This window comes from Suncus etruscus, chromosome 8 (assembly GCF_024139225.1).
Source record: "Suncus etruscus isolate mSunEtr1 chromosome 8, mSunEtr1.pri.cur, whole genome shotgun sequence".
Lineage (NCBI taxonomy): Eukaryota > Metazoa > Chordata > Mammalia > Eulipotyphla > Soricidae > Suncus > Suncus etruscus.
Window position 1 is genome coordinate 66525186 of NC_064855.1, and position 25695 is coordinate 66550880.

Genomic DNA, 25695 nt, shown 5'->3' on the forward strand with positions numbered 1-25695 from the left:
GCATGGCTGAGCCTGTTGGGCATTTTGGGACTTCCACGGCCTGGTTTCCAGCCCCGAACATGGCTCCGACGTTGAGATCACGAAACGACGCGACCTCGGTGACAGGCAATTGTATGTCCTGGGCTATGAAGCCGTCTTCGTCGTCTTCAACTCCTGGGTCAGTTTTTTCCCAGGCGCAGCCCTCTTCTGATGGCCAATCTCTCCCAGAGGCGCCTCCACCCTTTGATACCCAGCTTCTTGCTGGGGCCCAGCCCCCCTTTGACGCCAAGTACCCCTTGAACTTCCAGCCTCAATTCAATGGCCAGCCTCCCTGGAATTTCCAGCCTTCGACTTCATGGTACTGGGAAAGGTCTCCTGGTGTTTTCCCCCAGCACCCGAGATCCTCCCAAAATATTCGGGGTAGGTTGCTATGTCTCTCTGAATTGTTCTTCTTCTCCTCTTTTTCCTCTCTCCGCTTCTGATTCTGCTTTTAGAATTATGGTTATTGATGTCTTATGATTTGATCGAAAGATCTGTTTTCCTTGCTAGAGTTTGGGAACATAACTGCGTAGAATGCACAAAAGTCTTCATCTTTTTATGGGGTTTAACATGATCTAGGTAGATAAGTCAATAAGCAGAATAGAGTTGCGGTTCTTAGAAAGCAGCAGTGTGGGAAAAGTGAAGACCAAAATGATACTGCAGTTTCAAATGCTAAGGTCAGTGTTAAGGAAGGTGAAAACGAAGATTTCAGCCCTGTGAGAATCATAGGAATGGACTCATCTGGAGAAATAGTCATACAGGTGAATACAAAAAACAAAACAACAACAACAAAAAAAACTTGAGACTGGAGCTACAGATTCTAATGGAATCCCCATAATTACAGAAAACAGCCTAGGGCAGAATTGTAAAAGATTATGGGGAAGAGGGGAAAACTGTTAGGACCTGGTAGATCATGGAACGTTTAGACTTTGCTATGATAGGGGTAGTGCAGGAGAATGCCAGGATTTTATTTATGGAAATTAGAGTGGTAGTGTGGGAAGTGACTCGAAGAAAGGCCTCCTTGGAAAGTTTTGCAATTGGTGAGAGATAGGGGGGACATGCACTAGGATTGAGAGCAGATGATAATGAGTTTCTAGATAAATTTTGAACGTGGTATAAGGCTAACAGAATTTCCAAGTTTCTATTTTGCTGCAGTATCATTGTTGAAAGAGCTTGATTAGTTTACATTTTTAAATTTTACAGTTTACATTTCCAGAATTTCTAAGAACAAGCAATCTAATCAGATTAATTTATTCATTTACCTAGATAAAAAGGCATTAATGGGCATGCAGTTATATCAATAAGTATTTATTGAAAAGTGTATATTTATATTTGATAGTCTTTCATCTTTGTTAATGTTTGAATTACTAATCATTCAGAGTTATTTACCATTGTCTTTACTCAAGTACTGTGTAGCATAGGGGTCTCAAACTCAATTTACCTGGAGGCCGCAGGAGGCAAAGTCGGGGTGAGGCAGGGCCGATTAAGGGATTTCGCTTGCCGAATATTCTCAATAAAAAATCACATTAGTAAGAAAAAAATCGCAAAAAAAAAAAATCGCATTAAACATTTGCACACCCCGAACGGAACTGCTCGGGGTATGTGAATGTTTAATGCGATTTTTTTCTTACTAATGCCATTTTTATTGCGATTATTCAGTAAGCGAATAATCGCCAATACTGCGATATTTGAAGGCCGGCCGGCCGCGGGCCACAAAATGTACGGAGGGTCGCAAACGGCCCGTGGGCCGCGAGTTTGAGACCCCTGGTGTAGCATGTTGTAGTAAGTAAAAACTTAAGTAATTACAAATATTTAATGTAACTCATTTTGTTTTTTAGCTAAACGTCCTTATTTTCCACAAAAATATGAAACACAGTCAAATGACTCCAATTTTCCATCCAATAGAAAACAGAAAAAAAAGGTATGTTTAAACGGTCTGTTTTGGGTAGGTTTGATTTTGAGGTCACACTAACCGGTGCTTTGGGTTTTCTCCCAGTTCTCTGCTTAGGTATCACTCCTGGCAAGCTTAGGGACTGAACCTGGGTCAGCTGTATGCAAGTCAAAGTTTTTCTAACTCTGGCTCCTACAGTTATTTTTTTAATATGACACTTTGGTTCTGTCTTCATTCCTTATATTGTATTTTGGTCATTAATGAATCAGTATTTGAGATCTCTTGTTGACACAGAGGAGTCTTGCAGAGTAGGTTGTTTAAGGGTCTTAACCTATTAAAAAACATTCACACTGTCATCCTTTTGAGAGAGAAGTGGAGATATTATAGTGAAAAGAAACATTGAATCCATTCATTGTAGTTGCAGAAGTAAGTATATTGCAGATAAGTGTAAACACTCTTAGACTTTGTGAAATTAAAAAAAATCTGTATGTATATTATCTGTCTAGATAACAGACTGAGAGGCTAAGATTGAAATAAATGTTTCCCCCTTTCTATTTCTCTCTCCCCCCTCAGCACCCTTTATTGATATTATTTCTGTGAGGATGTTACTTTTATGTAGTTGCACATTTACTTTAGGTATTCAGTGCACTCTTAGTTGCTGAATGCTTACTCCTGAGTCAGAGTCCAGAATTCCCAAATAGCAGAACCCTGTGATAGCAATCGGACATGAGGGAGGCGAAGAGGGCGGGGTGCCTGTGCTCTTATTTCATGAAGTAATGCCAACAGGTTAGGTACTTTACTGTTGGTCTATCCCTGATCCCCCCCCCCTTTTTTTCTCCCCCCAAGCAAGGAATAAAGCTTGATTATTGCTTTAAAAAAAATCAAATCATGGGCCCGGAGAGATAGCACAGCGGCGTTTGCCTTGCAAGCAGCCGATCCAGGACCAAAGGTAGTTGGTTTGAATCCCGGTGTCCCATATGGTCCCCCGTACCTGCCAGGAGCTATTTCGGAGCAGACAGCCAGGAGTAAATCCCTGAGCATTGCCAGGTGTGGCCCAAAAACCAAAAAAAAAAAAAATCAAATCATGAAATAGACTTTCTTGATTTTAAAAGACCTTATAAATCTAATCTTTTCTAATTTTTAGATTTGTAGATAGTGCCACTTATTTTGGGTGAAGTGAGGAATGGTTATAGCATGAAGCATTTTATTTTTAGATGAAAACTATGTAGCTAATATATTGAGCATTGTTGGGGTCAGAGTGATGGTGCAGCAGTAGGGTGTTTACCTTGCACAACTGACCCAGGACGGACCACATTTCAATACCCGGTGTCTCATATGGTACCCCAAGCCAGGAGCAATTTCTGAGTGCATAGCCAAGAGTAAACCCTGAATGTCACTGGGTGTGGCCCCAAAACAAAACAAAAAGTAATATGAAAAATCAGACTAGTGTATATTAGTAGGAGGATAGTTCTTGTTAAAGGTTATAAATTAAAGGTTTTATTTTTTTGAAAGGTTACAAATTAAAGTTTTTTTCCCACTAAAACCCTAATAATGTTTTGTTTTTCTTTGCAGAAAAAGGAACCAGTTTTTCATCATTTTTGTGATACCTGTGATCGTGGTTTTAAAAATCAAGAAAAGTATGATCAGCACATGTCTGAACATATGAAAGTATGTTTTTTGGTTGTTTGAAAGCTTATTTGCTATTGGAAAATGATATATATTTTAGAAATTCTAAAATTATTTTTCTGAAAGTATTTCATGTTCTTAGCAGTATTGCTTGATGACTTAAAAGACTGGAATAATGACCCTGCAGCTTGAAGCTTGAGGGTTGGAAGCCCTGTGCTTTGAAAAATGATCTGGTAGTTTGGCATCTGTGTGTTGTATGTGTGTGTCTCTTTAGCTTTCTAAGAGGATTACCTCCCCTCTAATTGCTTCATATGTGTTTCCCTTGAAGGCTGCCTTGATTAATTTCAACACTGTAATATGACATGACTTATCATCCTTATGATGATTTGGGGTTTAGGCATGTTTTATAAAATGTAGCCAGAATTTTTTTGTTTTGGAGCTATCGTTGGTGGTGCTTTTTCTCTTGACTCTGCTCAGGATGGTGCTGAAGATTGATTTTGGGTTGATTGTAATACAGGCACATTACTATCTTCCCAACCCTAACCAGAGTCTCTTCTTTTCTTGAAACAACCCCATAATGTTAGGAGCTAACATTTTCCAACATGTTGATTCCATGTATGTGCTCAAGTGATGAAGTAAGTGGCATTGCATTAAAAAATGTCGTTCTTAGCTTTGCGCAGTGGCTGTATTGTAGCCAATGAGGTTTATCCGAGGTGCAATTATTGCTAATTGAAAACTTTTCCCAATCTCCCGCCGTGACGACTTGAAATACAGTTGACATTAAGAAAAAAAAATGTCGTTCTTTAGTTTGGAATGAGGTTTGTTTTGCTATTGACATCAATGTGCAGGGATCATACCTGTATCACATAAATGAGATCACTATGAAATATAACCAGGATATATGTTTGTGCTAAAATTTTTAATATATAAATCTTGAACATTAAAAACAAACCTTGAACATTCTTCTCTTTAAAAAATCATTACAGTGCCCTGAAGTTGATTGTTCTTTTAGTGCACACGAGAAGATTGTCCAGTTTCATTGGAGAAACGTAAGTTTGTATGTTTTTTGATGCATCACTAATTTCATCATTAATGAAATTTTTATTTCATTAATCTGTTACATGCAGCTCTAGTTTAAGTAGGCTAAAAAGAAGTACTGTTTATGGAATGATTTGTACATTTATTTCCTTTTTATATATTTACATTTATTTGTTATGTTTCATTAGTTTACCTTTAGGTAAGTATGAAGTTGTTTTATGAAGTATGTGTGAAGTTGATAACTATTGACTGTTTAACAGATAAAACAAATGATTTACTGAAGGTATTAAAACTGAGTCTTGCACTTGAGATTCTTGATTCTAAGTTCTATGCATTTTATTATACCATACAACTTTAAATCATTGTGTCCACTTGCTTCTTAAGCTACTATTCTCAACTTTTGGGGAACTTATTGACTGGTTGATTGTTGGTCACGTTGGCAGTACTCAGGGATTACTCCTGGCTCTGTACTAGGGTCATTTCTGGCAGTGTTTCAGGAACTTTATAAGATGTTGGGGATCAAACCTAGGCTAGCTGTGTGCAAGACAAACACCCTACCCTCTGTGCTATTGCTCCAGCCCATTGAAACTTACTTTATTTAAAGTCCAATATGAAATAAAGTTTAACACAAATTACTGATATCTAATCTGCTAGTGATTGTGTTACTTTTTTTAATCTAAATATCTGATAAATTACCATTTTCCTTTAAAAAGTAAAAAGACAAAAAAATAAAAAAATAAAAAAAAAGTTAAAAGACAAAAGCTAATTCCTAGTTATAAGCTGATCTCTGCTAATAACTTTCTAGGAAAAAAATCTTCATTGCCATCATAATGTTTGAGATTTAGTCAAATGCATACTATGTGCTTCCTGATACACAACAGGCGTTTCTTGTAGATGCATGCTCCTGGGATGAAGAAGATCAAGTTAGACACTCCAGAGGAGATTGCAAGATGGAGGGAAGAAAGGAAAAAGTGAGTAAACGTTCACATCTAGTGAAATAGCTTTCTTATTCTTATTTTTAAATTATTTTGAGTTTTGTTGGAAACTCTGAGGGAACCATACACAGTGCCAGGATTGGAGCAGGTTAGCCACATGCAAGTCAAGCGACATAATGACTGGCCCCAGAGTGATAAAATAAAAGTAATTGCCTTTTACTTTAGGATTGAATACTTCAAAATTATTACTATTGCAATCATAGTGAAATTTTTTTGTTTGTTTTTGTTTTTTTTTTGTTTTGGGGCCACACCCTGTGACACTCAGGGCTTACTCCTGGCTATGCTCCTGGCTTGGGGGACCATATGGGATGCTGGGGGATTGAGCCGTGGTCCTTTTTAGGTCAGCCACGTGCAACGCAAATGCCCTACCACTGTGCCACCACTCTGGCCCTCATAATGAATCATTTTTAAAAGAATATTTGATCTCATAATGTTGAAAGTACTCAAAATAACTGATTTTAATTCTGTTCTTTAAAATTGGTTTTTAATAACTTAGAGAACCTTGCTGTTTAAAATGTTTTAAAAATAAACATTTGTGGATAGGGTGCCAAGAAAGATGGTACAGTGTGCAGGGTTCTTGCTTTGTGTGTGATCAATCCAGGTTTGATCTTTGGCACCACAAATGATCCTCCAAGCATCTCTAGGAGTGATCTTTGAGAGCAAAGTCAGGCATTGGCCCTGCGCACTGCTGGCTATGGCTCCCAAACCAATGGAAAATAAAAGAAAAAATTTTTTTTTCTAATTTTGAAAAATGTTTTTCTTTTATTTTTTTGTCCCCCACCCCCTATCCCTAACTGCATTCTAATTTTGAAAATTTTGTTTAAAATTTTTTTAGTGGCTGGAGAGGTGGTGCGAGTGATAAGGCCTTACCTGTGCTAGCCTAGGACGGACTGCAGTTCAATTCCCTGGCATGCCATATGGCCCCCCAAGCCAGGCGCAATTTCTGAGTGCATAGCCAGGAGTAACCCCTGAGCATCACTGGGTGTGGCCAAAAACCAAAAAAAAAAAAATTTTTTTTTTTAGTATTTGGCTGATATCTGGCAGTGCTTGAGGCAACTCTGGTTGTGTATTTAGGCTTTACTCTTGGTGGTCCATATGCCTTTCATGTGCACAGTTTGTTAATTTTTTTATTGTGATTTTGATTCATTTCATTCCCTTATATTGGCACTAGGTAATAGGTCTATACAGTTTGAGACTAGTTTTGGGGAGATCTAATAGGAATGCTTTGTATTAGCACATGTGATAATAGAGCACTGTTTTTTTCTTTTTTAAATAATATTTTATTCGGACACTTTGATTACAAACATGATTGTGGTTGGGTTTCAGTCATGTAAAGAACCCCCCCTTCACCAGTGCAGCATTTCCATCACCAGTGTCCCAGTTCTCACTCCCCACCCTACTCCTGCCTGTACTCTAGACAGGCTTTCTATTTCCCTCATATATTCTCATTGTTAGGATAGCTCTCAATGTAGTTATTTCTCTAACACATTTTACAAGTTTGGAGCAATTGAAATCATTACTTATGGAGTGGATGATAGGAAATGTTTTACTGTGTCTGGGTTTATTCATGTTGTTGTGCTTCAGGTTACTCCTGACACATACTGGGAACCATATGGGATGCCAGGGATCAAACCCAGGGCAAATGCATGTGAGTCTGTACCTCTGTACTATTGCTATAGCCCCCAAGGCGGATCTTTTCGAATCATGGAACCATATATCTTGAGGGCACTGTCAAAGGAAGAGGAAGATAAGTTAATAGAGCAGAGCTTCAGACTTGAAGAAAACTGATATAGAAGCCAGGAAGGGTGAGAATTTACCAAGGATTGATTAGCAGTACAGATTGCTAGAAAAGTCAAATAAAATAGGAACAAAATGTGACCATTTGATTTTGTGTCATGTGGGCCCTCTTTGATACTGTTCCCAGACGATTCTTTCTCTGTACTTTCCTGAGTTCCTGCCATCTCTCTGCACAGTTCTGCAGTTTCCATTACTCCAGTGATTCCTAACAAGATACATTGCAGTTGTCTTTGTCACTTTTTTGTGGCATATTAGATATGTTGGTTTGACACATGTATACTTTGAAGTTTCTTAGTTACATGGTTCATTCAGTGTCTTACTTCAGATTTCAAGTTTACCTCAGTGCAGTTGTGCCCTGGATCTTCTGCATTTTTTGTTTGAGAAATCTTTTATATTTTTTATTTCTTGCTTTTACAGGTTCAGTTGTGTTTAAGTTCATGGGAGGATATTATCTAACCCTTTTTTAAAAAATACTTATATCTGTTCACTTTTTTTTAAACATAGATGTGCCTCATTATGGCAATATTATTAATGTTCTTTTCATGCACATTTTAAAAATAATTGCAAGCTTTACAAACAAAAGAATGATTTTTATGGGGCCGGAGATATAGCATGGAGGTAAGGCATATGCCTTACATACAGAAGGACGGTGGTTCAAATCCTGAAATCCCATATGTTCCCCCGAGCCTGCCAGGAGCAATTTCTGAGCATAGAGCCAGGAGTAACCCCTGAGCACTGTCGGGTGTGATTCAAAAACCAAAAAAAAAAAAAAAAAAAGAATGATTTTTATAAGGTTGCTTATATCTGCGATGCCATAGATATAAAAGATACTGACAAATATTGATGTGTGTCAGTGGAGCCTGTAAGTATTTTTTAATGGTCATAATTCTCTTTTGATACACATACTACTAATAATAAGCAAGAAACTTGCTTTTTAAAATTCATTTTTAAAATTTATGTTATGTTGTTTTTAAAGAACTTGGAGAAGGAATGTGTTGATCTGGTTAAAAACCATGGTTATAAATTATAATATAGTACTTGAACTGCTGAGGTTTGGAGCATTGATAGGATAGACACAGGATAGACCATCACCAAATCCTAACATGTTTAAATGCATTGCTTCCTAACTATCTTTCTATAGTAATGGTCTGATGCCCCCTTGCGGTTGGTACAAGTGCTTCAGGGATCTCTAACTTGCGGCCCGAGGGCTGCAAATGGCCCTCCGTACAACATTTTGTGGCCCTGCCCTAGAGGAATCTTTTTTTGTTTTGTTTTATTTTAGTTGTTTGGGTCATATTCCCCAATGTTCAAGGCTTACTATTGACTTTGCACTCAAGGATCACCCCGACTTTGCTCCTGCGGCCCCCAGGTAAATTGAGTTTGAGACCCCTGCGAGGGAACATTCCTCTAGTTAAAGAAACTTAAGGAAGATAACACATGAAGATATGAAGTAGTTTAGTTGGTATGTTTATGTATAGGACCTGGTAGAAGACTAGTTTGTCTTTCACTTGAAAGTCAGAAATCTTAGCAGCCTCTGGATTTAAGTGAAGATTGGTTATTTTTTTTTTAAGTTCTTATTGTAGTTTAGCTTTTTTGGCAATTAATAGCTGACTTTTTGGGGTTTGTTTATTTGTTTGTTGTTGTTATTTTTTTTAGTGGCTGACCTTTTAATATTTGAAAAGGAAGCTATTTTATTAGAAGGCTCAACGTGGCCCAAACCAAATAGAAATAAATTATTGTCATTCACTATATAATGAGTTGTAGGATTATTATGCTTGAAAGAGCCTTGAGACCTTAGGCAGCTGATGTCTTAGTAATCACCATAGGGTTTACCAACTTATCTGTTTCCAAGTTGATGAATATTTATGTTTATAGTCAATTTGATGACTACAAATAAATTCTCCATAAATATTTCCATATCCTTTTTTTTGTTTGAAACATGGTTTTAATTTGGCTTGAGTCAGGATCTAGAAATGGGATTGTTTAGCAATACAGTAAGCTTTATTTGGCTTTATAAGAAACTAATGTATCTTTTAGCAGCTGAGGATTTTGGGTTTTTGGGAGGGTGTTGGGCCATACACTCAGGGGTCACTCCTGGCTCTGTGCTTAGAAGTCCCTCCTGGCAGGCTCTAGGGACCATATGGGATGCCGGGGATTGAACCTGGATCTGCCCTGGGTCTTTTGCATACAAGTTGTGCTATCACTCCTGCCCCAGCAGGTGAATTTTTAAATCAAGATATACCACATTGGTCATGAAAAACATTTGCACTAAATTGGTTGGCTAGAGAATATAAAAAGAATAGAACCTTATTATTGAATCTTAATATTAATAAGCCTATTTTTTTTTTGTTTTCTTTTTGGTTTTTGGGCCACACCCGGCAGTGCTCAGGGGTTACTCCTGGCTGTCTGCTCAGAAATAGCTCCTGGCAGGCACGGGGGACCATATGGGACACCGGGATTCGAACCAACCACCTTTGGTCCTGGATCGGCTGCTTGCAAGGCAAACGCCGCTGTGCTATATCTCCGGGCCTAATAAGCCTATTTTTAGAGCCAAAGACATAGTATGGTGCTAAGGTGCTTGGCTTGCATGTGGTTGACCCTGGTTCAGCATAATTGGCCTCTGACCACAGAGCCGTACTTAAGAAAATTTAAGTACTGTTAAAAACTTTTTTTTTTTTCCAAAAAATTACTCTTTAATTAGTGAAAAATTTCAAGTTCAATTCTTACTAAAACTTAATTGTTTTTTCTTACAGGTCTCAATGCTAGATTTAATGAATGCTATCTCATTGAAGTACAAAAGGCATAGCTCTTTCTTACTAAATTTTCTTCAATATTTTAGTTGTAATAAGCTAGTTAAAGCTTTTGGAAAATTGCTTACTATCATCAAAATCTCTTATGCTTTCACATCTCCGTGTTGAGTGAAGGAGTTCTTGCTGGTGCCTGTAATTCTTTATGCTGACTTGTCTATAGTCAAAAGCCTGCTTAATTCCTGTCTTGGTCAGTCTCCTTTGATCCACAAAGTGCTTAGACAGCACATCTTAGGTTTTTTAAAGCTGGGTAAATCACTCTTCTTATGGCTTTCTTTCCCACTTTTCACAGGATTGAACTAATACAACTTATAAAGAGGTCACATACAAATTTCACCTGAATACAGATAGATGTCTTCATATTACACTAACATTCTTAATCTAGTAGTTTTTTGTTTATTTGTGTTTTTTTGGGTCACACCCAGCAGTGCTCAAGGGTTATTCCTGGCTCTGTGCAGGCTCAGGGGACCATATGGGATGCCGGGATTCTAACCACCGTCCTTCTGCATGCAAGACAAACTCCTTACTTCCATGCTATCTCTCCGGCCCCTAGTATATCGTTCTTTTAACTTTAAAGAAAAGTGCATTATGGAATGGAGAAATAGTATAGTGATTAAGGCTCCTCCTATGTTAGCATACAGCTGGCTTGGGTTCAGTCCTTGGCACCACATATGGTTCCCTAAGCACTGCCAGTACTAAGCCCAGTACACAGCTCATTTTGACTCAAATCCAAAAAGGGCCAAAGCGATAGTACAATTACTAGGACACTTCATTGCATGCATTTGACCCAGGTTCAATACCCAGCACTCCAAATTATCCCCGGACAGAACCAATACTATTATTATATATAGCACAGGTTAGCCAAAAGAAAACCAAAAAACAAAGTACATCTTTGCTCACTGTATGCATTCTATGATTAATAAAGAAAAAAAGATTCCATTGATTATATGCAAAAGTCCTCAGCCTCCACACACCAATTTTCTTTTTTAATTCCTAGTTGCGTCTCCATTTTGTGTCATTGACTTTAGGGAAATCCTAGAGGTGTGCTTGCAAAATCGCTACTTTAGAAACTTTGAAATAGGGCCCAAAGAAATAGCACAGCAGTGTTTGCCTTGCAAGCAGCCGATTCAAGACCAAAGGTAGTTGGTTCGAATCCCGGTGTCCCATATGGTCCCCCGTGCCTGCCAGGAGCTATTTCTGAGCAGACAGCCAGGAGTAAACCCTGAGCAACGCCAGGTGTGGCCCAAAAACCAAAAAAAAAAAAAAAAAAGAAAGAAACTTTGAAATATAAATTTTATAGCAGATTGGGTGTCCACTAGATGGCATAGTTTGTGATGTTTGTTTCTGTGGTTACAGTAAACCCTTTTTTGAGGGGAGGGGAAATCAAATTAGAAATTTTTGATGTGTAAGGTAACATGGGTGAGGCAGTATAATTTTCATGTTCTTGATTTATAAAGTTATTCCACTTCACCTGCACTGAAATGTCCTCCATTGTCCTTGTATCACTTGGGGTAAGGTGGAAATCCTCTGAAACTGGCCCCCCTCCTTCAGAACTCCAACAGAGGGAGCCTGTTCCTCACAAATATTGCACCTTTCATGAAGTTCAGAAAATTTTTGAAGTAAAAATAGAGTGGTATGTCCTGTGTCTTTTCAGTGTGACAAAAAAGGGATTATTTATATAGAGACGTGACAGGATAGCCAACAATGGGTGGTGATTGCAGAATGAGCGTTAAAAACACACGTTATGACCAGGACAACAGGTGCTTAGATACCGGCTGGTACTGTTTGCTCTCTCTCTCTCTCTCTCTCTCTCTCTCTCTCTCTCTCTCTCTCTCTCTCTCTCTCTCTCTCTCTCTCTCTCTCTCCTCTCTCTCTCTCTCTCTCTCTCTCTCCCCTCTCTCTCTCTCTCTCTCTCTTCCCCCCCCCCCCATGCTTAGGTATTATCACCAGAGGCTGACTGCACGAACTGAGGAAGGAGATGAAAGAGTGAGCATAGAGACCTGTCACCATTGTCTTTTGGGAAGTTTTAAGGAAAGATGGGAGTCCAGGGAGAAAACTGCCTTTCACAGATAAAAATAACGGAACCAGTTTCCTAACATTCATTCTCTAACAGTAGATGCTGAATTTTATTTTATCTGTACAAGGATGATAAAAGACACATGATGCTTTTTTTATTTTACCCAGCGGCACTCGGGGTTACTACTGGCTCTGTAATGAGAAATCACTCCTGGCAGGCTTGGGGAACCATATGGGATGCCAAGGATTGAACCCGGGTCCATCCTAGGTTGGCAGCATACAAGGCAAACATCCTTCCGCTGTGCTATCACCCCAGCTCCACATAATGCTTTTTTAAAGCAGTCGTCTTTCCTTCAGAACCTGCACTGAGTCCCTGACTAAAGTGCTGCTTTCCTCCTATATGGGAAGAATGTATCTGGTACTTTCCGGAAAGTGCTCACATATGTGTAACTAACTAGATCTCACGCTCTTGATCTCTCCGGTTGGGGACTTATTTACTTTCTAGTTTTTTCATATCCAGACTTTGGATAAATAAGAATATATGTTTTGGGAGAGAACTTTAAGCCTTGTAAAACAAAGTGTTGGGAGTTTGGATGGGATAATGATAGCTTTCTTACCATCAGGAGCCTGACCTGTGTAAAAGGTCTTCCTTTTACATCCTTTTACATCCTTTTACATCCTTGATGTATCATTTAAAGAACTCTTTGTCATAATAGAGAAACACAGATGTAGCAATGTAGCAATGTCTGCCTGCTTGAATATGGTGCACCAAAGTATCAGATGGTTATTTTAAACCCCAGGCTTCACCAGGCAAGGGGCTGCAATACTTTGTTTAAACAAAACTGTTCTGGGAAAGAGTGGAAAGCTCAGGAAGCTCTGGGGGTTGTTTAGGAGCTGTGAGTTCGGTGGCTGGATACTGCAGGCCTGTGAAAGTTATCATCTTTGTTGGTTCTGCTCCTGCCTGGTCTGTCTTCAGATTGAAAACAGCTGACTGCCATTCTCTGCTAGCTCTGTTGTCACTTCTCTTCCTCTTTTAAAGACTGCAAATAGTTCCATTTCTTTAATCTTTTCCTCAAAGGCTTATTTTATCATGCTTCTAATCATTTCTGAGTCTTTCCTAAGACTTTCCAAGTTTTTCTTTTCTTTAGTATTTCATTTTGGTTTAGAAATACACAACTTGACACAATTTCCTAACAGATTTTGACTGCTTAGAGGATCCTGAGAGGAAGATTTCACACTTGTACATGTGCCAGAGTTCATTTCATATAATCTTAGATTATGCTTGCTTTCCAAAAGTGTAGTCATATGGTGCTGATTGGCTGTCAGATTTTTATCTCCTGTGACCTTGATCTTTTCCTTTTATGTTTATTTATAGCTTGTACATTCATCATCTTTTATTTATGGAGTTTATTTTTCTTGGCTGGGTAGATTGCTTAGCACTATCCTCATTGAAATTCATTGCCTTTTTTTCTGATTACTTCACCATATCACTTACTCAATGTCATTCTCATTGTAGTCTTGTAGCATAACCCATAAACTTCCCATAAGCCCATAAACTTTAATACTGTCTATGCCAGGGATCTCAAACTCAATTTACCTGCGGGCCGCAGGAGGCAAAGTCGGAGTGATCCTTGAGTGCAAAGTCAGTAGTAATCCTTGAACATTGGGGGATGTGACCCAAACAACTAAAACAAAACAGAAAAAGATTCCTCTAGGGCAGGGCCATAAAATGTTGTACAGAGGGCCATTTGCAGCCCGCGGGCCACGAGTTTGAGACACCTGGATGCCATTCAAGTTACTGCTGCAGATGTTAGAAAACGAAAGAAAGCAGAGGGAATCAAGTCTGCAGAACATAATTTGTTCATGTTTCTCAAAATATGCTCTTAATACTTTGGTGATCTCTGCCCTTCACCAGTTTGTTGTCTTTTGCCACACAACTGTGCCATTGTACAAAGACAGTTTTGTCAGAGCAGCTCATCCTACACATTGCCATCAGTTTGAATCCTAGTCATTGCCATGTGTACTTCTCTCCCCGTGTGTAACTTTCAATGCCTCCCCACTATTTTTGAATTAAGTATAGAAGAAAGTACACTTTCTAGTCTGGCATTTGAGGCACATTCTGGTTTTAGCTTCTAATTCTTGTCTGTTTGCCTCTCACTACATTGTTTGCTGCAAAATAAATCACTTACCATCAGACAGTCTTTCCCATGGAGACTGGTTTGTGTGCATTGTTTTATTCTACTTAGAACACTACATTCCTTTCTGAATTTTTCTAGTCAGGTTTCATCTTTCCCTCTTGCCTTTTTTTTTTTAAGGTACTTACTATATTCTGCCTATCAATTGCAGTTCTTGATGTGCTCTTATTCACCTTGGGAGACTCTTTTTAACTACTGATACTTCCTCATGTTGATAACTTTGGCAGTACACAGAATATATTTGAGTATTTTCGTGATCTTACATCTATATTTTTTACAGTATTTATGGGTGTTCACCAGAGAAAGAGACATTAGATCCATTTGAGCATATTATACAACATATACGAATTCTGTTATCATATACGAATTCTATTATAAATTCCTTACCTATTTTAGACTTGTAGATGTCTGTGTACTGGCAGCTTATCATTTTCAGTAACATCGTTAACACTTTTTTTCTTTGTTTAAAATTTTTCTAGAAGCTGTTAAAAATTTATGATCATGTATTATATTTGTTAGTAGTCTCTTACCTTTTTCTAATTTTTAATTTTTTTCCCATAGAAACTACCCAACTCTGGCCAATATTGAAAGGAAGAAAAAGTTAAAGCTTGAAAAGGAAAAGAGAGGAGCCGTATTAACAACAACTCAGTATGGGTAAGGCTTTAGAATTGTGCCAGCTCTGAGTACATGATCAGGGGGACTGCATGGGACCAGCTCCTTCCCCAAAGAAGGCTCAGCTCTTTTAGCAGTGGCAGCTGGTTTGAAACAGGGATTTTCACCTGGGTGATTTAAGACAAAAGTTTTAAAGGTGTTATTTGTAGTATAATAAAAATACTGCCCCTGGGGCCAGATAGTTAGCTCAGACTGTAACACAGGGCCTTGATTTAGATCTCTAGCACTGCATAGCTTATATGGTTGTGTGTGTGTGTGTGTGTGTGTGTATATGTGTGTGTGTGTGTGTGTGTGTGTCAACTCAAAAAAATGTAAATAATTATCAAGATGTTGTACACAGGGCCTTGATTTAGATCCCTAGCAGTGCATAGCTTCTATGGTTGTGTGTGTGATATGTGTGTGTGTAAAAACTTTTAAATAAATAATTATCAAGATCTTGCCCTGATGTCTACAAATTTGTATTGTTTCTACGTAGAAATGGGTTGCCATTCTTATCTTGTTCTTTATAAAATGTCAGTTTTCTTTGATTACCTTGTTTTTGGGCCACACTTGACAGTTTTCTGGGCTCTGTGTTCAAGGATCACTCCTAGTGAGGCTCAGGAACCATACGGAATGCTAAGAATCAAATCTAGGTTGGCTATATGCAAGGCAAGCACCTTACCCAATGTACTGTCTCTCCAGGACCTCTTTAGCTATTTTATGATTTTTCTCTTTGAGCAATTTGATTATATTACAGTCTTCACATTTTTTGTACTTGAGAATTGTATGAAACTTTGAAATTATGACTTTATAGCTTTTTTTTTTTATCAGTTTAGGAAATTAAAAAAAATTTTTTTGAGAGTTTTTGGAGGGTTGGGAAGAGGCCACTCTTGGTAGGACTCAAGGCTTTCTTTTGGCGAGGCTTAAGGGATCAAAGGCAGTGCTAGGGATCAAGCTGGGATCAAGCCGGGATCAGCCATATGTAAGGCAAGCTCTTTAACTAACCCAGTATTATCTCTTCAGCCTTAGTTTTGGGAACTTTTAGGCTATTAATTTTTTTAAATCTTTTCCTGTCTCTTTCAGAGACTGTGATTACACATATATATTAAACTGCTGAAAATAGTCTGAGTGCTTATTAGTGCTTATTAGTCTGAGTGCTTATTATTATTTCTGCACTTTACAAAATTATTTTCTGTGTCTAAATTTTAATAGTTTGCATTGCATTGCCTTTATTTTCTATACTATTTCATAGTATATATTCTATTCTATTTTATCAGTCTTATTTAGTGAATATATTAACTTTAATGCATTTTTAATAGATGGTTTTCATCTTTAATATTTTTAATTAGGGTGCTGGAACAGTAAGCATAGCAGGTAAAGACATTTGCCTTGTACACAACTGACCCGATTTGATACCCAGCATCCCATATGGTCCCCCAAGCCTGCCAAGAGTAACCCCTGAACACCACTGGGCATGGTCCAAAAACCAAAAAAAATTTAATTTAGGGTCTGGAGTAATAGTACAGCAGATAGGGTGTTTGCCTTCCACTTGGCTGACCTCTGTTCAATCTCCAGCACTCCATGTGTTCCTCTGAGCCCACCAGGAGTGATCCCTGGGTTCAGAGCCAAGAGTAGCTCCAAAGTCAAAAATAAATAAAATAACTCATCTTAGATTTTTAAATATATGTAATATCATTATAATGAACTATCTCTACTTTTTCTTTGCCAATTGTAATACATATGTCAGTTCTAGATTAGCTTTAATCAATTTTTCTCATGAGCTGTATCTTCCCTGGTTGTTTGTAGTTGAATGTTAAACATTGGGAATTTTACCTTGTTGGATGCTAGATATTTTTATACTTTATAGCTATAGAGTTGGCAGTGCAGGGCAACCACACAGTGCTGAGGATCGAAGCCAAAGCCCTCTGTTTACCAGCCAGGGCTCCAGCTCTTGGAACTAGCTTCTCAGTTCTCTTTTTATCCTATTTTATTTCATTTTTAAAATAAAAATCTCTTAACTTTTTAATTTTTCATCTCTTTCCCTTATTTTGTTAGTTTCTTTTTGTTTGTTTGTTTTGTTTTTTTTGGGGGGGGGGTCACACCCAGTGGCACTCAGGGGTTACTCCTGGCTCTGTGCTCAGAAATCGCTCCTGGTAGGCTCAGGGGACCTGATTCAAACCACCGTTCATTCTGGATTGATTGCGTGCAAGGCAAACACTCTACCACTGTGCTATATCTTCGGTCCCTCTTTTGTTATTTTCTTATGTTGCTATGTTCCGGGGTCACACTCTTGACTTATGTACCACATGATGATGACACATTTATTTGTTGTGGTACTGGGAACCACGATCAGAAATGTGTGACAGTGCTGAGGAATTGAACTTGGGAATGTAACTTGCAAGGTTGTGCTCTGCCTCTGTGCTACACCCAGTACCTAGCCTAGTGCTTTTTAACCTTCTGCTTTTTTGGTTTTGGGGTTCTCACCTGGAATCGCTTAAGGGTTTCTTCCTGATTCTATGTTCAGGGGCTATTATTGGCCATGTCCTGGGGATCAGAACTGTGTTAGCTGTATGCAGCACATATACCTTGATTTCTGAACTGTTTCTCCAGCCCTTGACTATTACTTTTTAATCTATGTTCATATTTTTAAAACTTCACTCTCTTACAAAATATATGATTTATTATTATTTTATTTATTTATTTATTTTTGGTGTTTGGGCCACATCCAGTGACGCTCAGGGGTTACCAAGCTTGGGGGACCATATGGGACATCAGGGGATCGAACTGTGGTTCATCCTAGGCTCGTGCGTGCAAGGCAGACAGACGCCTATGGCTTGCGCCACCGATCCAGCCCCAATTTATTATATTTTATAGTCTTTTATTTTATTTTATTTTTTGGTTTTAGGATCACACCCGGCAGTGCTTAGGAGTTATTCCTGGCTCTGCACTCGGAAATCGCTCCTGGCAAACTCGGGAGACCGTGGGATGCTGGGAATTGAACCACCATCCATCCTGGGTTGGCTGCATGCAAGGCAAAAGCCCTACTGCTGTGCTATCTCTCTGGGCCTTTTTTTTTTTTTTTTTTTGGTTTACTCTTTTATTTTTTAAATTAGACTGAGGAAGATAGCTTAAAAAGCTGGATTGGGAGGAGGAGAGGGTGAGAGTCAGAGGGGAAAGGAACCAAGAATTGGAACACTTGCTTTACATAAAGCATGAGACTCCAGGTTTGATTCCTGCTACTTCATGACCCTCTGAGCAAAGGCAAGTTTATCAATGGTTGTCCTGAGCATTGCAGGGTCCAAACAGCACCTGATGAACATTGAAAAGCCAGCTGTTGTGTCCAGTATTATTGGGACAGGATAAAAACAGGAAAATTATCTTTGAGTAAAACCCAAGAATAGTGCCATCTTCACTTTATTCTCCTGAGGATGGTTGCTCGGAGGTAGAAAGTGTTTGCCTTTTAACCTGTGATGATCCTGTTGAAGTATTTGCATGCATGTGTACCCATTACTGTGCATTTGCATCTTTAGAATAAGATTGTATAAAGTGTAATAGACTGTCAAGGATTTTGTTACTACTATTTTTGCTTTTATTTTTGGCCACAACCTAGGGTCTGTCTACTTCTGACTCTGTGCTCAGGGGTCACTCTAGCAGGAGTGGGTAAGACCTTTTGGCAGTGCTGCAGATTAGACCTGGTTCTCTGCATGCAGAACCTGTGCTCTAGCATGCTTAACTATTTTCTGGCTCACCATAAGGGATTTAGGATGCCTAGGTTGCTTAGATAACTTGTCATGTGAATTTAGCAAATTATATAGACCAAGTTGTAATAGCAAGTACTATTTATTAAGGGTTTAACTTGTTATAAGCACACAGCACTTTATTTGAGTTCTTTATCTCTGAGTTCATCTTTAGATGGGGAGTAATCAGACTCAAGGATACTAATATTTCCAAGGAATAGCTAAAAATTCTCAGAATTGATATTTGAATCCAAATTTCTGCTTTCCATGTTTATGGCTGTAGCCTCTATTAATGAAAAGGTGACTTATCATCTGATAAGTGCAACTTTTTAAAATGCATCTTGGTGAAAACTTAGCATCACCAAAGGACACCTTCTGTAATACAGGAATGTATGTAATGGGCCTTTTTAAAAAGTCATCCTTTTTTCTTATCTGTAAGTGTATTAAAATATGTTCTTTTGGGGGGGCACACCCATTTGATGCTCCTGGCTAAGTGCTCAGAAAATGCCCCTGGCTTGGGGGGACCATATGGGACGCCGGGGGATCGAAACGCGGTCCTTCCTTGGCTAGCGCTTGCAAGGCAGACACCTTACCTCTAGCGCCACCTCACTGACCCCAAGAATATGTTCTTACTAGATAAATAATTGTGATGGAGAGGTTTCTGGGTTTGAATTAGCTATGAAATTTTATTTAATTTATCATTTTCAAATTTATCGTGGAAGAGAATAGTGCCTGTCTAATCTAGTTCAGAGAGTTATCATGCAGGTAAGAAAAGGCAGCAGTTTTTTAAATACTTCACTAGCTTAGTCTTCTTGAATAGACAGGAGTTTACCTATTTTAAAAAAATCTAAGAAACCCCTGTCTTTTATGTGCAGTAGAAATGGAAGAATACTGCCAGTTCTAGTTATTCACTGGGTGGGATGCAAGTGTTTCTTGATAGTACTCTTTAACACTAAGAGTTGCATTTTTGTTATTTCAGCAAGATGAAAGGGATGTCCAGGCATTCACAGATGGCAAAGATCAGAAGTCCTGGCAAACATCAGAAATGGAAAAATCACCAGGCTGGGCAGAGAACAAACAATCGGTCAGATGATCGTTCCTGTGAGTTAAAGCCATTAGATCCACCGGGAATGAATGGAGACCCTCTGGGTGTTTTGGTCAACACTGACTCTGGTAAGGAAAATAATCAGTTTCCAAGAGTATCTATAGAAATGCTGAAATTTGTTCTTCACAACCTAATTTTAGTGGTAAATAAATGTTAAAAAGTAGAATATTTTTGTTCAGTATGTTGTCAGAAACTTCATGTCAGGATATATTTTTGTTTGTTGGCTTTGGCCACAATTGACAGTGCAGGAACTACTCCTAAATCTGCACTCAGGAATTAACTCCTGGCAGTGTTCATGGGCTATATGGGATGCTGGAAATTGAACCCAAGCCAGCCATGTATAAGGCAAACACACTACCCACTGTACTCTCTATCTCCAGCCTTCTCTTTTGAATCATGTGAGGTAGGCAGGTTGGCTATGGAAGACTTTTTGTTGGATCATTTCCATATGTTGATATAATCTTGGGTACTTTGTTTTTTCATGGAGCAACCCCCCCTAAATACATAAATACTTAACATGATACTACAGACCTGATGGTTCAGTGCTTGGGCCTAAAGAAGCAGTACTCGGGACACAGTGGTACAAGGGCTCTCCAGGGTTATACCCAGCAGTCCTTGGGAGTCATATAAAGTTGGATGTTGACAGGGCCTCCCACATGGCAGAATGTGCGCTTCAGCCCTCTGAGCCATCTCCTTAGCCCCCTTTGACATTTAAGATTGTTTGAATATTGAATTTTTTAATTCAGATATACCCAGTTATATAAACTTTCCCCTACTTATAAATCAAAAGTAAGGATATATTCATGCTGCTGATTATATGGATAATCTCTGAGTAAGCTACTTGCCTATTTTAAGTGCTACATACCTGGTGATGTTTCTCCTGATTTGGTGCTCAGAACTTGATCTCTGTGGTGCTTGAGGGACACATGATGCCAGGATTCAACAATCTAAATTCATTATATTAGCATAGAAAGGCATCTTGGCATAAGGAAATGTTGGGCTAAGAATAATATCAATCAGAACACCAATGATCAAATCACAGTAGCTTAATTTTCTATTTAAATTTTTGTATCTTCTACCTGGACATCAACATTTTCAAATTTAAAAACCAATTTAAATAAACAAAACCAGAAACATCTAAAGCAATAGAACCTGAAAACTGGTCTATAAAACTGAGCTTAAACATGGTAAAGAGGGCTGGGTAGGTGATGCTGGAGGTAAGGTGTCTGCCTTGCAAGCGCTAGCCAAGGAAGGACCGCAGTTCGATCCCCCGGCGTCCCATATGGTCCCCCCCAAGCCAGGGGCGATTTCTGAGCACATAGCCAGGAGTAACCCCTGAGCGTCAAACGGGTGTGGCCCAAAAACCAAAAAAAAAAAAAAAAAACATGGTAAAGAAACCAGTAGTAGGAGAGGCTAACGGAGTGTCACTCTGGATATGGTGTTGAGACATTAAATGCATGAAACCCTATCGTAAAATACAGTGCCTAAATGAAAAAGAAATTATGGACCCAGGAGGAGGGTGGCGGTCGTGGGGTGGGGGGGTTGGAGGTGGCAGGGTTAAATTTATTTAAAAAAAAAAAAAGGAAAAAAAAGAAAAAGAAAAAGAAATTATTTTAGCAAAAGGTGTTTCATGCTATTAGTTCTTCAACATTTTGCTTAGGCATGGCTATGAAAACCCAGATGTCCCGTTTTTTTTCACCTGTCATCTTCCAGTCTTTAATGTATCAATAAATCTTAAACTTGTTTCAAAGCAAATAACATCACCATAGCTTTGTTCATATGCTCACATAACAATTGAAACTCAGCACTAAAATTCACTTTCAAAATGAAGATCTCCCAAATAATTTCTTAGTTCTTTTTCCTTTCCTTACAGCTTAGAATCTAGGCATCTGTATTCACATCTTAGACAAAGTGGCAATTATCCCTTTTTTTATGGAGGGGGGTGTTTTGAGCAATACCCAGAAGATACTGTTGGCCTGTACTCAGGAATTACTCCTGGTAGTACTCTGAGAAGCAAATTGGATCAGCAGTGTGCAAGGTCATCGCCCAATCCACTGTGCTCTCTCTGCAATCCTCCCACCCCTACCCCACAGTGATTATCTTTTTGTTTAAGCCCAGGCAATGGTTATTTTTAAAGATACCTTTTCACTTCAAAAAGATGAGCCCACCATTTTGTGATAATTGGTGCCTGAACTCCATAATTGTGCATATTCAAGGTTGGTTTTTTCCTCCTGTGTCTCATTAGAGCCAAGTTAATTTTGTTGCCATTGGTTTAAATAGATAAAACATGTTTTTTAGTTTTCCTGGCCTGTGCTCTTAGTATTGTCTGAGAAAAACAAGACAAAACAAAACAGGAGCTTGTCAGCTATGTGATAGCCTGACTAAAATCTTCCAGCATCCACCGAACTGAAGAGCTAGTTGTTACTCACTCATTGTAATAGAAATAGAACTATTCTCATAGAACACACGACCATCAGTGATCAGAGATGAGTATTGTCAATGTTTGTGAGAATTGGAAACTGTAATGCAAAGATCTTTAGAATAGATTCTAAAATCTCTAGCAGCATCTCGAGGCTAGATTTCTAACCATTTTTGGAGATAGATCTTATTTTTCCTGTTTTTTAGTAAAAGCAATAGGAAAGAATAGGAGGAAAAAGTGAGGAGAGTAAAAGAAATGTTATACAAAGAAGCCAGATTGAGAGTTGGAGAGATAGATTAACAGGCTGAGTGCATGGTTTGATTGTGAAAGCTCAGATTCAGGTCCTGGCACTTCTAGGACAGAGGTGAGCACAAAACTCTGTGTGTGTGTACACTAATATATTAAATATATACTATACTAAGTAATACACTAAAATAATATACTAAATACATTACAGATATATACCACATATATTAATAATACAATATAAGATATTAGTATATGTGGTATATAATAATACATATCTAATATATGTACATATATTAGTTATATTAGGAAAGAAAGGAAATGCTATATGTTTTTACTAACATTTTTTACACTTACCATTTCACTCCCTGTGTGAAAGTATGAGGAGAGATGTGAGAGGGCAAGTTGTTCAGAGAGTACTTTTCATTAATTTTCATTTCAGTAATGCTATATTAAGACTATATTTTTTTGCCAGCATTGTAATAGAATCTATAGAATCTATACCTTCAGAAACTTTTGACCTAATGATCCTTTTTTTAATTTTGAGAACTTGCCAAGAGTTGCTCAGGTAGATGGAGACCCTACCAGGGATTCTTGAGCAATTGGACTGGCAGATCAATGCAAGGGCTTGAGAGTGTGATGTTGTTCAAACCTCAAGGCACTGGGATTGCCCCTGGCAGTGCTGGGGCCCTAAGAGCTGTAACTAGTGTTACTTAGGGAGGCATGTCATACCAAAGATTGATCCTAGGTCAGGCTATGCTACGATGGTGCCCTACCTGCTCTCTCTTAGCCCTGTGATCAGAGTTTTGAAAAAAAAATTAAGACATTGATTCCAAAGTTACTCATAGTTGAAGATTAGACATATAGTTTTCCGGTGCCAGTCCCACCACCAATTTTACCTTGCCTCCACCAGTATCCCCAGGTTCCCTGCATCTCACTAGCCTGCCTCCTTGATAGGTACAATTTTTTTGTTTTGTTTTGTTTTGTTTTGGGGTTACATCCAGCAGCACTCAGGGGTTATTCTTGGCTCTATATTGAGAAATTGCTCCTGCCAGGCTCGGGGGACCACATGGTATGCCAGGATTCAAACTACCATCCTTCTGCATGTAAGGCAAACGCACTGCCTTCATGCTATCTCTCTGGCCCCAACAGGTACAACAAATCTTTTTGTTGTAGTTTGGTTCACATGCTCTCAAGTGTTGTTTTTTGTTGTTGTATTGGTTTGTTTGTTTGCTTTTAAGTATTAGGTTTTATTTGGAAATTCTAAGGGACCAGAAGGGGAAGGAGAGATGGAAGAGAGAGTAATATGCATAAGAGAGATCGCAGGCTTCTCTAAAGACAGAGAGAACTCAGTATGCCTCCCTGTGTAAAAGTATGAGGGGAGATGTGAGTGAAATGTGTCTGAGGGTATTTTATAAATATTTACCAGTTTGAGTTTGTCATCTCCATCCACTGTTGTTTTGGCTTAAGGAAATTTTTGAGCTGTTTTTATTATTTCAGGCATTACAGTGCCTGCAGTGTAACCTCTCCAAGGAAGCTGCTGGATACATCTGTGATAGAGTTGCTAGAGAAATTCAAGGGATATTGGGAACAGCATGTTTTTTTTTTTTTAGATTAAAAAATCACCATGGAGGATAATGATATTTTGCCAAAAGGAGGATGACCCTTTCAAAGCATTAAAATTTATGGCATGGTCAGGGCCAGAGCAGTGGCACAAACGGTAGGGTGTTTGCCTTGCACACAGCTAACCTAGGACAGACCTCCGTTCGATCCCCCAGCGTCCCATATGGTCCCCTAAGCCAGGAGCGATTTCTGAGTGCATAGCCAGAAGTAACCCCTGAGTGTCTGCCACTGGGTGTGGCCCCAAAACAGTATAACAACAACAAAAATTATGACATGGTGGAGCTCTAAAACAAAACTGAGGTGGAACAAAATAAGGTAAGAGCTGTTCTAAAGGGGTCGGTGAGGTGGCGCTAGAGGTAAGGTGTCTGCCTTCCAAGCGCTAGCCAAGGAAGGACGGATCCCCCGGCATCCCATGTGGTAACCCCTGAGCATCAAACGGTGTGGCCGAAAAACCAAAACCAAAACAAAACAAAACCAAAAAAAAGAGTTTTTCTAAAGATTAGTTCTTTCTGGGGTGGTAGTTGTTTTGTGATAGGATTCTGTGCACATAACTCACCCTTGCCGGGGTGGGGGGTGTAATTAGGTTTCTTTAACTCTATTATTTTTTTTTTTGGTGATAAGCATACAAGGTCCAGGTTGTAGCTATTGTAGACACTGTTTCATTAGTGTTTCATACTTGTACATCCTTTTACTAATAAAAAGGCAATGTTAAAAATTTGGTGAGAAGCTATTTTTGGATGGTGTGGTATATGGTGAAGTTGTAGTGTGCGTCATTAGAGGAAAGAGAGGTTTGCTTTATCCCCACAACACAGTAGTTCATGTCTGTGTAAACACATCCACACATTTCTAAGAGACAAGCAAGTTTCCGTTTTCTCAGACGAACTTACTGAGCATTAAGTGCTGTCTTAAATGGTTCATATAGCTGGCATTGAATTAGTTCATTATACAGACAACTTACATATTGTCTTTACTTTTATGCCACTATTTTATTTTTATTGGTTGTTTAGAAAAAATTTAATAGCATTTTCAGAGTTGCCAACAATAAATGTAATAGGTGGTGTCTCTGGGCTCCAATTATGCTTTGGGCCCCAATCAAACACTTTATCTTTGGCAGACATTAGTTAGTATTTGCTAAATTCTTATGCTTGGCTTCATTACTTAAGTACTACTTAAAAGTCCTAATAAAAACTTAGGGCATTTGGATTAATTTCAGCAAAACTTTTTGACTAAATCTTTATAGAATAGTTCAAACATTATTTATACCCTGAACCATCTCACAAACAACTGAAAGGTGGATATTTTTAATATTTATTCCTAAAACTATGATGGCAATAGTCATCATAACTAATAACATTTCAATTAAATGATTAATACACTTTATGACATTTCTATAACATTGAAAGTATAAATAAAAATTAAATTTAATTCATCTCAAAAAATCTAAATTTCATAATCTGTAGTCTAGAAACTAAATTGTGTATAACCTCCACTTGTCCCTCTGACTTCTTTTTGAGATATGTTATTAATTTAG

At 38.5% G+C, this 25695-nt stretch overlaps 1 protein-coding gene and 1 pseudogene across 1 annotated transcript in view; both read left to right on the forward strand.

The window, feature by feature from the left end:
* Positions 1-2: 2 nt before the first annotated feature.
* Positions 3-25695, forward strand: part of NUFIP1 (nuclear FMR1 interacting protein 1) — a 33585-nt gene continuing 7892 nt past the window's right edge. The window contains exons 1-7 of the mRNA XM_049778898.1: positions 3-399; positions 1857-1939; positions 3482-3577; positions 4522-4584; positions 5468-5544; positions 14945-15037; positions 19751-19944. Coding sequence (XP_049634855.1) covers positions 3-399; positions 1857-1939; positions 3482-3577; positions 4522-4584; positions 5468-5544; positions 14945-15037; positions 19751-19944 — 1003 coding nt within the window. The remainder of the gene's footprint in view (positions 400-1856; positions 1940-3481; positions 3578-4521; positions 4585-5467; positions 5545-14944; positions 15038-19750; positions 19945-25695) is intronic.
* LOC126016851 (uncharacterized) lies at positions 4204-4362 on the forward strand (annotated as a pseudogene).